We start from the raw sequence: 15,197 nt of genomic DNA on the forward strand, positions 1-15,197 counted from the left end.
TAAAAGCCAACAAATTCCCAGGACCTGATGGCCTACATTCTCGGGTTCTAAGATATAGCTACAGAGATACTGGATGCACTGGTTATGATTTTCCCAAATGCCTTAAATTCTAGAATGGTCCCAACAGATTGGAAATTAGCAAACAAAACACTACTACTCAAGAAAAAAGGAGAGAGGAAGCAAGGTCAATTAGCCTGACATCAGTTGTCAGGAAAATTCTGGAATCTATTAAGAAAGTCGTAGAAATACACTTAGAAAATTATGTTTTGATAGGGCAGAGTCAAATTGGTTTTGCGAAAGGAAAATTGTGTTTGACAAATTTATTAGCTTTTTGAGGATGTAACTGTAGCAGGCTAGATAGGGAGCCAGTAGATGTAATATACTGAGATTTCTAAAAGGCATTCGATAAGGTGCCGCACAAATTGTTAATACAATAGATAAGGGCTCATGGAGTTGGGTACATATATTAGCGTGGGTGGACAATTGGTTAATAGACAGAAAGTAGGTGTAAATGGGGAATTTTTTAGTTGATACTATGTAACTAGTGGAGTGTTGCAAAAATCATTCCTGGAGCCTCAGAAATGTATAATCTATATTAATGACTCAGGCAAAGAGACCAAGGTTAAATTATCCAGGTTTACAGATGATACAAAGTTAGGTTGAAATGTAAGCTGTGAGGAGGACATAATGAGGCAACAAAGCAACGTTAAGTGATTGGTAACAAGGTGAAAGATGAAGAAAACATTGGAAAGTATGAGGTTACACACTTTGGAGGTAAGAATAAAATATGCAGAATATTTTTTGCAAGGTATGAAACTTTTAAATGCTGATCTTTGGAGAGACTTGGATTTATTCATACAAGGAACACAGAATGGTTAGCAGGTACATCAAGCAATTAGGAAGGCAAGTGGCATGTTGGCCTTTATTGCAATTGGATTGAAATACAAGAATAAGAAAGTCTTGCTATAGTTGTATAGGGCTTTGGTGAGACCAGACTTGGAATATAGTATACTTGCCTTGGAAGCAGTGCAGCAAAGGTTCACTAGATTGGTTCCTGACATGAGAGGGTTGTCCTATGATGACAGGCTGCATAAATTGGGTCTGTTTTCTCTGGAGTTTAGAAGAATGAGAGGTGATCTCATTGAAACATAAAAGATTCTGAAGAGACTTGACAGGCAAGAAACTGAGGTTGTTTTTCCTGGTTGGGAATCTAGAACATGGGGGTGGGGCGGTTGGGGAGGTGGGGGGCACAGCCTCAGGATATGTGATCAAACATTTAGGACTGAGGTGAGGAGAAATGTCTTCACTCAGGTGATTGCAAATCTTTGGAATTCTCTACCCCAGAGGGTTCCAGATGCTCCATAATCGAGTATATTCAAGGCTGAAATCTTTGATCTTTCAGATAATCAAGGGATGTGGGAGTGGGTGGGAAAGAGGAGCAGAAGATCAGCCATGAACATACTGAAAGATGGTGCAGGCTTATGGGGCTGCATGGTTTACTCTGGCTTCTATTTCTGTGTTCTTAGATTATTGAACAACAGAACACTATTCTTCCAATTATTCAGGTCAAGTGTTCTACAATGTTCCAGTAGTGTAGGCGCACATTCACACAGCCACAAAAAAGATTAATTTGGCAATAACGCAATTCCCTTTCAGATGGACAAGGATAAGAAAAGTCAAGGAGCAAGAAAAAACACATAGGCCATTATATCTAATCAAACTACCCTAGCTCTTCCATTACAGGATTCAATTGCATTCAAATTCATATTTAAATTATTCTAATTAGATATCTAATATTTTGATTCTATCACTTAAATTGGATGTAATGTAGCATGTAGAATGCATTTATGCATTTTATAAACATCTTTTAACTCAAGTGATTTTGGCAAGTGCTTCAACTGATATATGCACTAAATCTTATATGGTCAGTGGAAACTATGCAGAAAGATTGTGTGGAATGACAAAGTCAAGAGTAAGTCTGTCTCATGAGAGGAATACATTCTTCATTACACAGCTCCCTATTCAATATTCAATTTATACAACAAGTGTTTTGTGTAGTAGATCATTGAAACAGAACTGGTGAATAAATTATGGTACTGACGAAATGTACAATAACATAAGAACATACAAACATAAGAAATAGGAGCGGGAGTAGACCACATGGCCCAATGAGCCTGCTCCGTTATTCAATATGATCATAGCTGATCTTGGGCTTCAACTCCATTTTTCCATGACAAAAACATAAAGTTTATAAATTACCAGGCATTGTGTAAAATTTACTATGCAATTTGTGCCTTTATGATTGATTTGACAAGTATATGCATGAGGGAACAAGACTAAGATTTTTGCTTAGAAGCTGCATCTAGTCACCATGTCTCAATTTTAACAATCATAATGCTAAAATGTTTTTGCTTTGAAGAGTGAAAAGCTCTTTCTATTTAATTAGCTATTTAAAGATGGCATGAGGATACTTAATTTTATATTGGTTTTGTCTTGCAATTAATACCTAGATAAAAGGAAGATTTTATGGCAAGCATCTGGTTATTTAAAAATAAAACATAATGATGATGTTTATGATAAAACAACATTCTGTTTGCTTTAAAAATTGTTGCCCTTCATTTCCCCAGTACGCTCATTCCATTGCGCACTTGTGTTTGCTCAGATATCTTATCATAGTGGCTCCCAAAGTGGGGTACACGTGCTTCTGGGAGTATGGCAGATGTCTAAGGGGCATTTTTTTCTTAACTGTGTAATGGCAGATATTCAGGGATGAGAATTTTTTCTGATCTCCCTGTCCGTAGTCCAGGGGTTCCCAACGCAAGTGTCTCTGCTGCTCAGGTTCATGCGCCTTCACTCACCTTCCCACTGCTCACTACTCTACCAATCACAGCTTGTTTCTCTCCCACGCTTGCTGTTAATAGGCACACAAGTAGGATGCAGTTGTGCCTATTAGCAGCAAGGGCGGGAGAGAAACAACCTGTAATTGGAGAAGCAGCGAGCAGCGGGAAGGTGAACACTGGCATGGTGGCAGTGTGAGAACAGCAGTTGCCGGCTGAAACACTATACAAATGGAAGAGGCAACGATTTGACACACAGGTTAGTGGACTGCTGGGCGGATATGGCCTGCTTGACCGATGCCATCACCCTGGTGAGGCTATCTCACTACAGTTCAAAGGAGTGATTGGGGGTAAGGAGCTTGGGAAGAGGGGCTGCTAATTGAGTGAGTGGCAGGTGAGGAGTGGTGGGAAGAGGAACCACTGAGTAAGTGAGTGGGGTCAAGTGGGGTTGGGAAGAGGGGCTGCTGATTGAGTGATTCTGTGGGGGAAAGGGGATTCATTGAGTAGCTAGCAAATGTTTTCACAATATGCTGAACAAAATTTTATAATTAGCTTCCTCATCATATTATTAAAAAAGTAGCTAGAGTATTTAAATTATTTTTAAACATATCAATGAGAGTAAATGCAGAAAAACATTGGGCAGGATTTTTAGGTCGGTGTGCAGGTGCGATCGGCGGGCCCCAGAGCAGCCAGGGAATGGATTGCCGACAGCAATCGGCCCCTGGCTGCAATTTCATGCTGGTTGGCCAATTAACAGCCAGCCAATGTGAAACGTGCACTGAAATGCTCAGCGCTGCCAGTATGGGGGCTGCCTCAGGGAGTTAAAGACTTGAAAACAAATAAATAAAGCTTTTAAAATCGGGAAAAAAATGACCAAGCATCACAATCAGTCATCTGAACATATACATGGTAAAAAAGTTGTCCATAGATTTTTTTTAAATTTAATAACAGAAACCTCATCCCGCGCTTGGAGAGGCTTCATGAAAAATGCAAAGTCCGCGTGGCCAATTCGCCCATCCGCCAACAATTAGGTTGGATGGACCGCAAAAAGTCAGAAGCAATTACAACTTTAATGACCTTAATAGGCCTCTTAATTGTCGGCGGGGCGGGTGCACTTCCAAATTTTGTGCGCACGCACCAACCGAAATATTGCGCGAGCGCGGGATGACGTAGGGATGCTCGCCCTACATCATCACGCATGATTTTGCACCCAATCAGGTCGGGCGCATGCCCACACGCCAAACTAAAAATTCAGCCCATCATGTGCACTGTTTGCCTCCAATGATCACACAACATAGCGTTTGCCCCTATTAGAGCCTTTTCGGCTGTAAAGTTTCCAAAACGTGTGGTCATTAGAGGAATAGTTAAAAAAGAAATTATTTGTAGGGATATGCCAAAAGTTGGTAAATCTGAATAGGGGTACATGAGCAAAAAATTTTGGGAACCATTAGCAAATAGGGTGGCTACTGAATACCATGAATAGCCATTGGCCTTTTTGTACCATGCAGCAATGAGAATCCACCAGTGGAGTTTAGACTGTGAAAATATACAACTGGTATCACAAAACAGCTTGCAGAATATAATGAGGAAATGGCTGCTTGAAATATCATGAGTGTTTGGAAAATATAATCTTGCTACTGAATTGTTGGTTCAATGTCTAAAGAACAATTGATTGAGAATGCAAAGGTGAAGTAAAAACAGGTCTTACCAGCAGTACCAGAGAGTTGCACACTAAGCGTACGTTCAATGGTCTTGGTCTCAAATGGGGAACCTCTAGGATCACTGAAAAAGTTGATTTATTCCTTTCAGTTGCTTGATAATTTTGCATTAAATACACAAATACATTGCTCCATTCAAGTATGAGCAGTCCTAAAATTGTTTTAGAAACACTTACTTTGATGATTCGGGTGTCAAGGGCAGGGACAGAGTTGTTGGTCTAGCTGAAAAAGTGAAAATAGAAACACTTGAGATAAAAGCAAAACACTGTGGATGCTGGAAATCTGAAGTAAAAACAGAAAATGCTGGAAAAGCTCAGCAGGTCTGACAGCATCTGTGGAGAGAGAAACAGAGTTAACGTTCAGAGATCTGAAGAAGGATCATACAGCCTCGAAACGTTAACTCTGTTTCTCTCTCCACAGATGCTGTCAGACCTGCTGAGTTTTTCCAGCATTTCCTGTAGAAACACTTGAGTATTGATAACCTAAAGAATGTGCCTTTAGCTTTTCTTTCTCTGTTAAATTCATTTAGGGGTAAACAATGAGATTAAAAATAAAAACTGCACTCTGAGTTTTGCAATAATAACAGAAAATGTTTGGAGTTCATAGCAGTGTAGCCACCATCTAGAAGAGAAAGTTATGACTGGAACCCTTCATTAAGAATAAACAAAGGTCCAACTAGTTGTTCCATTAAGGGAAGTGAGAACCTTCCTGGGTGAGACAGTCTACATAAAAGTTCTTTTCCTTGCTCCAAAGGCAACAGGTTGTTGCTATTTCATGATATACATATCTTGCAAAGGCGAGAGGTGGCCGAAATTTACGGCAGAAGTTAAATGGGGAAAAGCCAGCAGAACTGGATTCTTCCCCAAATTCCAGAGCCCTGGAGGGCAATATGCCCATTCTCTGCCCTCTCTGGTCCCAGGAATTTCAGCTTTTAAGTAATCATTTTTACAAACAAATAGCAATAAGAGTTTGAATAGGCGAGTCCCTCCTAAGAGACTATTAGCTAAAGTTGAAGCTTTAAAGTTGAAGCGAACACAACTTACTTACCTTGTCAAGAAATTGGGTAGCGGAAGCTAATAGAGTAATGATAAAGGGCAAATGCTGTAATTGGCAGGAGGTAACCAGTGGTATCCAGCAAGGAACTGTGTAGACCCTATCAATATACGTTGTGTATATTAACAACTTATATGATGGGATAGAAAGCCACATATGCAAATTTGTTGATGATACAAATATAAGCACCATTGTAATAATTGCAGATGGGAGTGTAAAATTACCAAGGCCATGATTTTACATTGGTTGGGCGGGCTCGGTGGGAGCAGGTGGGGTCAGTCGGGAACCCGACCGTCGCACACGATTGGCTCCGTGTTGCCATTTTACGCAGGCGGGCCAGTTAAGGCATCAGTGAGAAGGGGCAGACGGAAACGGGAGCTCAAAGTCCGCCGGGTCCAATGGCGACCCAGCGGCCGATTCAAAAGCGGCCACGGCAGCCATGCGAAGACTGCCATTGACTTGGAGGATCCTCGTTACGGAGAACCTTGGTGCTGAACACGGCAGGCAAGAGGGCAGGTCAGCGGGGCAGTCGGCCCCACGTTTTTCTGACGAGTGTCTCGCTGCCCTCCTGGAGGAGGTGGCAGCACGCCGGGATATACTTGACGGGAGCAGGAGGCCGCCCCACCTCACCAAAAATGCCTGGGAGGAGGTGGAATCCAGGGTGAGCTCCCATGATGTGGTGAGGCGCACATGGGTGCAGTGCTGTAAGTGCTTCATTGATCTCTTGCGATCAGAAAGGGTGAGTCTCGTGTTGGCGTGGGTCACTTAGCACAGCAGTTAGGAGCGCCCCCCACCAACCCCACCCCAAACCTCAGAGGTCTTACAGTGTGAGTGGCAAATGTCAATGAGGCAGCATCTGGGCAAGGGGGTGAGCTCTGGCTGCTTAGGATGAGTGTCTTGTGGCTCCACGGCCACAAGTCGGCTGAGCCCTGCGAAGTATTCCTCACGTAGGGTTGGCCAGGCTGCAATGGCAATGCAGGTACAGGGTGGACTAATCAATGCTCCTCTCTCCTTTCAGGAGAAGACATCCCACAACAACGCAGAAAGGTTGTGGACTGGCGGAGGTCCACCCCACCTTCTAATCTTGACCAGATATGAGCAGGAGGCCCTGCAGCTAGAGATGCGCCATGTGCCTAGGTCAACCGGCCGCAGTGAGGTTGGGGTGCCACAGGGAGGTAAGAGTGCAGTGCACTGAGGTCAGAATGTCTGTAATAGCAACCATTCCACTGTTGTCTCTATATTTATGTGAGCCTCGAACATGGAATCTCCAGTGATAATGGAAAGACGAGGGCACACTGATCCGGATGCCAGGCATGCACAGTAACAGTATAACGACTTCAACTAATGACATGTCCTTTCAGCCTCACCAGAAGCCCATCAGGGTCAGGAGCTCACCCCAGAGGAGACAGACCATAGAAACACACCAGCATCACACCCTCTCAGCCAGGCAGGTACCAGTACAGATATCAGCACCTCGGTGAGTATTAGATCGGCAGATAGTGTCGCGGTGCAGTGAGGCCACTTCACACTCGCTTGAGGTGCAGGCGAAGGCAGAGTGTGCCCAGGGCGCCGGCAGTCAGAGGACTGCTGAAGACCAGGAACATGCTCAGTCAGTGGCTGATGATGTGCCCCTGGAGTCAGCCCTGACGCAGCAGATGCTGGAAGTCCAGCAGGGTGTGCGAGAGGATCTAACGGAGATACATGAGGGAATGCGTGCCATGGTCTCTGTTGTGGAGGGGTTCATGCGGAGCATGAGCAATGCAATGACCCTCATGGCTGAGCGCACTGCCTCCTCCACAGAGAGAGTGGTGACTCTCATGGAGAGGCTGCTCCAGGAGCTGAATCAGGGCTTCCTGGGAATGCGCTCGGACCTGCATGCCCTCACACTGGCAATGACCTCAGGTGGTCACTGTCAGTGTGGGAGATGGGTTGGGCACCCAGTATCCCAGCTAGGTGCCCGTCCATCAATGGTGAGCAGCGAGGTCCGAAGCGACCTGACGTTAGCGCACGAGCTGCTTGCCGCCTCTGTGGGATCCTCTCAGGGCGCTCCGGATGATGACAGCAGCTCCTCTGCCCGTGATATCCAATGAGGCTGCAGCAACTGGGGAGAGGCCAGCTGTGGCACAGGCCGCTCCATCCCAGGCGGGGCCAGCACAGGTTCCACGGGCCAGAGGACGCCCGCCAAGGTCATCAAGGCCAACAGAACAGCATAGTGAGCAGGCTGTCTCTAATGCCAGTGCCAGCGAGGGGGGAAGCACCTAGACGTAGCACCTGCAAATGAAAACTTAAAGCACCTTAAGCACAACATGGGCTTATCACTGCTGATATTTTTTCCCTCCATTTTTACGTTAATTATTAGTAGGAGCGATGGAGAACACTTTTCCATTTAATTTGTTTTATGTATGCCAGGCACCACAGCATTAAATGTGTATGTGTTCAAGCCTCTGGGTGCTTCATTAGTTCTGCAGGTGCAGGGTAACCCATGATGTTATGAGTGACTTGTTTGCCATTGAACTTTATTGAAATAGCACATAGTGTATGTTGTTCCCGACCAAGCAAATGTTCCTGTCAGGTATCGAGTATAGAGCCTGCAGCCTTGGCATGTGGTGATGGTTCATCTTTGGTAGGCTAGCTGAAGAAGCGTTGGATCAAAGTGTCCCGGGTGTCCCTGCCTCCCTGGAAGTTGCCCAGGTCAGCGTCTATCCCCTCAGCGTTCTCCTGACAGTGCTCGTCCTCGGACTCACTGCCAGACTCATCATCTGCTGCAGCCACGTCAACATCTTCTTCCTCCACTGCGTCCCCCCTTTTCCAGCGCCAGATTATGGAGAGCGCAGCATGCAACTACTATTGCAGTGCACCCCCTGAACGGTCCAGGCATCAGAAGCGCATCTTGAGAAGACCGATGGTTCTCTCTACCACTGCCCTTGAGGGGGGCATGGCTCCTATTGTACCACTACTCGGCCTCTGTTTGTGGATGGCATGAGCCATCTTTTGAGGGGATAGCCCTTGTCATTCAGCAGCTATGCATCCAGCCAGGCTGCAGCACTGAAGAGTCTCGGCACCTGGGAGTGTCTCAGGATGTAAGCGTCATGGGAGCTGCCTGGGTAACTTGCCCAGATTTGCAGAATCAGCATCCTGTGATCACACACTGTCTGCACGTTCATGGAGTGGAAGCCATTCCTGTTGACGAAGGCTCCCGGCTGACCCGCTGGCACCTTGATGGCCATGTGTGTGCAGTCGATTGCACCCTGGATGCGGGGGAACCCAGCAATCACAGCAAAGCCTCTGGCTCACCCTACCTGGCTGGCCTTGTCTGTGCGGTAGTGAATGAAAGTCAATGCGCACCTAAACAGAGCATCTGTCACCAGCTTGATACAACTGTGGACAGCTGATTGGGAGACTCCACAAAGATCACCCACCGACCCCTGGAAAGTGCCGGAGGCATAGAAGTTGAGGGTCACTGTGACCTTCAGCACCACTGGCATGGGGTGTCAACCCTTCCAGTTGGAGCTGATCTCAGGGCTGTTCATCTGACAGATGGTGGTCATGATCTCCCTTGAGAGGCGGAGCCTCCTTCAGCATTGCACCTTCAACATGTTGAGGTAGCTGCATCACCGTCTGTAAGCCCTGGCAGCAGGATAGTGGCATCTTCTGCGGCATCTTCTGCCTTGGACTTCCTGTTGGCACTGCGCCCCTTGTGCCTGCGCCTGTCTTCCCACAGGTCGCTCCCTTGGAGGCTGAATAGGGACACCTGGCCTCCTCCCCGTTCTGGCCCTCTCTTCATCCTCAGAGGAAGTGCCTCCAGTGGAGACCACAATCCCCGTTCCCAGGGTAAGGGAAGGCTGTCTGATACCTGGAAGGACCCAAGTGGTATGACTCCTCCAGAGTCCTGAACCGAAGCCTGTTATTTCTGTCAAAGCAGTTCTGATGCAAAATGAAATTGTCCTCTTCACACAAGCAAGCAGCAACAAGCTATAAGCTAAAGCACTAACAACTCATATTAGCGAGCCCACTCACCCCACTTATCCCACCCGTGGATGAGGTTTTTGAAAATGCGTCCTACTCGTCTGCCCGTTGCGCCTGTGCAACGCCCTGAAAATCGCACAGGCTGCGTAAAATCAAAGACAGTTCGTGCCTCAAGGGCTTTAACTGGCCCGTTAATTATTGGCGAGCACGCCTCCAACCTCATAGCGCCCACCTAGTGAAATATCGCAATGGTGCACAGTGACGTCGGCACACGTGCCCGACCTCATCGCGCGTCATTTTACATTCCGGCATCTCGGGCCCGTTCCCACATGCTTAATGTAAAATTCTGCTCCAAGAGATATTGAAGATTAAATGAATGGGCTAAAATGTGGCACATTGATTTCAATGTAGGGAAATGTGGGGTCATCCATTTTAGATATAAGAAGAATAGAACAGGATATTTTCTAAATGGTCAAAAGCTAGGAACAGTGGAGGTCCAAAGAGGGGAGGTGAGGTACACAGATCATGAAAATGTCTTGAATAGGTGCAGAAAACAGTCAAAAAGGCTAATGGAATGCTAGTCTTTACGCCTAGAGGAATAGAATACAGGGAGGTAGAAGTTATGCTTCAGCTACACAAAGCCATGGTTACACCATACCTAGAGTACTACAAGTAGTTCTGACACCACACCTTAGAAAGGATATATAGCCTTGGAGGGAGTGAAGTGTATATTTACTAGAAGGATACCTAGACTCCAAGGGTTAAGCTACAAACCGTTGAAGGTGACAGGGCAGGTTGAGAAAGCAGTTAATAAAGCATATGGGGTCATGGGCTTTATAAATAGAGGCATAGATTATGAAGATGTTATGACGAACCTTAATAAAACATGGGTTAAGCCTCAAATAGAGTATTCTGTCCAATTCTGGGCATTGCACTTTGGAAAGGATGTGAAGGCTTTAGAGAGGATGCAGAAAATATGTACAAGAATGAATCCAGAGATGAGGGACTTCAGTTATGAGGGTAGATTGGGGTTGTTCTCCTCAGAAAAGAGAAGGTTGAGAGGTGATTTGATGGAAGTGTTCAAAATCATGAGCGTCTGGACAGAGTAGATACGCAGTACAAAAGCAAAATACTGCAGATGCTGGAAATATGAAATAAAAATAGAAAATGCTAGAAATATTCAGCAGGTCTGGCAGCTTCTGAGGAGAAAGAAACAGAGTTATCATTTCAGGTTAGAAATCTTTCAACAGAAACCCATGAGTAGGGAGTAACTGTTTCCATTGGTGGTAGGGTTGAGAACCAGACAACACTGACTTAAGGTGAACAGTAAAAGAACCCAAGGCAACATAGGGAAAAGCTTTTTTATGCAGCGAGTGGTTAGGATCTAGAATGCACTGCCTGTGGATGTGGCGGAGGCAGATCCAAATGTAGCTTTCAAAAGGGTATTGGATAGACCTGAAGAGAAAAAATTTACAGGGCTATGGGGAAAAGGTGACCAATGTGACTAGCTGAGTTGCTCTTGTAGAGAGTCGGCACATACATGCAGCTTGAAAGGCCTTCTGTGCTGTAACCATTCTATGATTCAATGCTTCATTTTATTTCTTCCAGGTTCCTCGCTTTCCTTTTTCTCTTTATCTGGATTGTTCCAACTCCGGTTGCTGCCATCCCAGTTGCTTCCAATCTTGTTTCAATTTTCCAGACTGATTTTCTCTCTTGTGCTGTGTGTTATTTGGTTATTCCTCTAAAAGTGGGGATCTTGTTGCAAATTGTGCTTTCTTCGCAAATTTTCAAATGTTAAATGTGAATTTGTGAACTGTGAAATGCTACCTCTTCCTCAGTCAATTTTAGTTATTTGAAATTTTACAGGGGGCGGTAGTATTGTGGTAATGTTACTGAACTAGTAATCCAGATGCCTGGACTAAGGCTCCAGAGGCATGATTTCAAATCCCACAATGGCAACTGGGGAATTAATTTTAATTAATTAAATAATTAACCTGGGTCTCTTTAATAATGATCATGAAACTACCAGATTTGGTGGTTCACCAATGCCCGCCCACCGCCCTTCCCACCCGCCCCACGGAAGAAAAATGCCACTCCTACTGGTTTGGCCTATACAGGATCCCCAGACCCATAACGGAATGGTTGTCGCTTAACTGCCCTCTGAAATGGCTTTGTAAGCCACTCAGTTGTATGAAATCACAACAGAAAAAAAACATTGTGGATGTGCCTGTACCATAGAGATCGCAGAAAGTCAAGAAGGTGGCTTGACACCACCTTTCTAAGGGCAATTCGGGATGGGCAATAAATCCTGAACTGTAATGCTCACATCCCAAGAGCAAATAAAAAAAATCATGGGCTTAGATTTGTTGCCTGGAATGCTGCTATGGCTAGATAAATTCTGAATCAGGCAATGATAGCACTGGGGTCAGCCTCTTTCAAGCTCATAATTTCAAACAACTAAAATTAGCTGAGGTGGAAATAGAATCAGCTGACATTGCAAGAAAGAGGAGCAGCAAGAGTGAGCCATGAAATAAAAATGTCAAGCATCAAAGGAGTCTAGTAAAGTGGACCAGGAGTCAAGAGTTGTGGATCAGAAGGAACCTGGATGCCAGACGAGTTCTTGCCAATTGTTCTTGTTGGCCTTGATCTCTCTTTCCTCACCCCACTCATGTTGCCCCTTTTTATGAACCTGAAATCATTATTCCACTTTAGTAAGGAATTTTCTTTTAATGGTAACATCAGGAGGTGTATTTACCTTTAAAAATAAAATACAAAGTGTCAAACTTCATTTGATAATGACCCTGTGATGTGACTTGGGTAATTTTACTAAATTAAAGATGTTATATAAATACATGTTGCTGTTGTTGATTCTACAATCTGGGTAAATTTTCTGCCTCTATACCCCTGGTACACATCAGGAAAACATATCAGAAAATTATGCGCCCCAACCCACACATTTCTGTCCATTAACTTTAATGGATGGAAAATCTTAGGGTGGAGGTGGCACTGCACTATTTCTCCATCAAAACTCAGAGTGCAGAAGTGGAAAAAACCTCCTTTCTATGGGAGTGGTTCTTTTAATTTCTATTATTTAATTACATATATCCAAAACTTTGTGTCAGATTTGTCTTTCTTCTTCACTGAAAATTGTTGATTGCTGTTTTTTTGCAATTGCAAACCTTGCTTTTTGTGAGTTGCACGGAATGTCTACAGCAAAGCAAGGAAGTAAGGATGGGATAAAAAAAAGCTTAAACATGGAATACAGTTGAATGGTGAATATCAAGTTGCATTTCACCACACGTTAGTTTGGCTCACCTTTGGAGAAATTAAAGTATATGCATGAAAGACATGAGTGCTGAGTTTGGGTTACAAGTAGGTGCTTTTGTTACATCCACAGGTTACACTGTTGTACAATTAAGTATGGGGCAGCGTGAATGAACTCCCATAGAAGTGAAATGTGTTCAGACTCACACCAGTGAACCCAAGAAGGTTCCTATGAAAGGCTTGAACTTGTAATAGTGATATATCACAAATTTCATTCTTACCTTGTAGGTTATGTGATTGCTGAGGTTGCAGCTGTATCTTCCTTTTGGAGATGCTTTTGGCTCGACTGCTAATTTTGTGGTCATTTATTTTGGACTGTGGCGGGTCATCACTGGCAGTCAGATATTTGAGCAATTCTGTGCATGGGCGGCGTTGGCCCTGTGATTTCTGCTGCTGGCAAATATTGCTTGCCTTGGTACTTGAAGTTGACTCCACCTTATAAAGACACAATAAAACAACAGTTATTAAAAATGTGAATGTAAGTTATTCAACATACCAACTATTCCCACTTGAAAAATACAGTATGTGTTACTACGCTACTTTCAAGATTAGACAGTTGCTAGTATGGTTCTTGTTTTGTACATTTCGTTGCATAACAAAATGCAGCAGCTGCTAATAATTATAATAAGGGCAGATGTCACATGAAATTAATCCTATTGACTGTTGAGATCACAGAAAGACTTGAAGAAAGAAGTTAAATGTTAAAACAGTTTCACATTAAAGTTTTTCTGTTGAAGGAGGGGAAAGGACCAAAAGACCTATCCATCATTTTCACGCAATAAAATCATGTGTAAGTGACAGTACAGTGTGCTTGAACATAATTGCGTCTTGCTAAATCAATCAAAAAAGTTTGCCAAATTCTTTTTTGATGAAGGTAGTAACACTGTGAAAATAAATATTATATCTTATAACATTTGATGTGCAGACGTTGACAAATTTAGAGAACAATAAGAAATTGATGGGAGTTCAGTTTTTCAGTAGTACCTGCTACTACGGCGATGGAAAATCCAGCCCTGTATTTTTAGAATTCTTTCAGTTTCTAATAGGTTTGCAAACTGTTAAGAATGTAGTATCAATACAATTGTAGTCTTTAGTGTAATATGTAGAAGATAGTGGTGAGTCACCTTCTTGAATAGCTACAGTCTGTGTGGTGAATGTACTCCCACAGTGCTGTTAGATAGTAAGTTCAAGAATGTTGACCCAGAAACGATGAAGGAACAACGAGATATTTCCAAGACAGATGGTCTGTGACTTGGAGGGATACTTCAAGGTGATGATGTTCCCATGCACCTGCTGCCCTTGCCCTCCTTGGTGGTAGAGGTTGTAAGTTTGGGAAGTACTGTTAAAAAAGCCTTGGTGAGTTACTGAAATGCATCTTGTAGATGGCATACACTGCAGTCATGGGTGTCGATGGTGGAGGTTATGAATGATTAAGGTGCTGGATGGGATATGCAATCAAGTGGCCTGCTTTTCCTAAATGGTGTTGGGCTTCTTGACTGTTGTTGGAACTGCACTCATCAGGGCAAGTAGAGAGTATTCCATCATGCTCCTATCTTGTGCATTGTAGATGGTGGACAGGCTCTGGGAATCAGGTCAGTCACTCACTGCAGAATACCCATCTTCTGACATGCTCTTTTAGCCATAATGCTTATGTGGCTGGTCCAGTTAAGGTTTTGGTCAATGGTGATCCCAGGATGTTGATATTAGGCACTTAACAATCGTAATGCCATTGAACATCAAGGAAAGATGCTTAAACTCCCTATCATTGAAGTTGGCCATTGCATGGCATGAATGTTGCTTGCCTCTTACCAGTCCAAGCATTAATGTTGTCCAGGTCTTGCTGCATGCAGACATGGACTACTTCATTACCTGAAAAGCTATGAATTTTCAGGGAATGGCAGAGTAGTGATAATGCTATTAGATGATTAATCTAGAGATCTGGACTAATGCTCTGGAGAAGAGTTCAAACCCCACCAAAGCAGCTGGTGGAATTTAAATTCAATTAACTAACTTTAAAAAACTGGAATAAAAAATAGCTAGTTTCAGTCATGGTGACCATAAAATTACTGGATTGTCATAAAAACCCATTTGATTCACTGATTCCTTCAGGGGACAAAATCTTCCAGCCTTATCCGGTCTGGCCTGTATAAGACTCCAAACCTATAGCATTGTGATTAATTCGTAACTGACCTCTGAAATATGCCACTCAGTTCCATCAAATCACTAAGAAGGTGGCTCACCACCGCCTTCTCAAGGGCAATTAGGGTTGGGGAACAAATGCTGAACTTGCCAGCGATGC

The 15,197-nt window shown here is 43.9% G+C and overlaps 1 protein-coding gene across 2 annotated transcripts in view; it reads right to left on the bottom strand.

Moving 5' to 3' along the window:
• ppargc1a (peroxisome proliferator-activated receptor gamma, coactivator 1 alpha) overlaps positions 1-15,197 on the bottom strand; it is a 163,264-nt gene that overhangs the window by 66,865 nt on the left and 81,202 nt on the right. For both annotated transcript variants that reach the window (XM_078545729.1, XM_078545718.1), the window contains exons 5-7: positions 13,120-13,333; positions 4,732-4,777; positions 4,546-4,619 (exon numbers count right to left, since the gene is read on the bottom strand). In XM_078545729.1, the coding sequence (XP_078401855.1) occupies positions 4,546-4,619; positions 4,732-4,777; positions 13,120-13,333 (334 nt within the window). The remainder of the gene's footprint in view (positions 1-4,545; positions 4,620-4,731; positions 4,778-13,119; positions 13,334-15,197) is intronic.

The sequence above is a fragment of the Cetorhinus maximus genome, chromosome 1, assembly GCF_964194155.1.
Source record: "Cetorhinus maximus chromosome 1, sCetMax3.hap1.1, whole genome shotgun sequence".
NCBI lineage: Eukaryota > Metazoa > Chordata > Chondrichthyes > Lamniformes > Cetorhinidae > Cetorhinus > Cetorhinus maximus.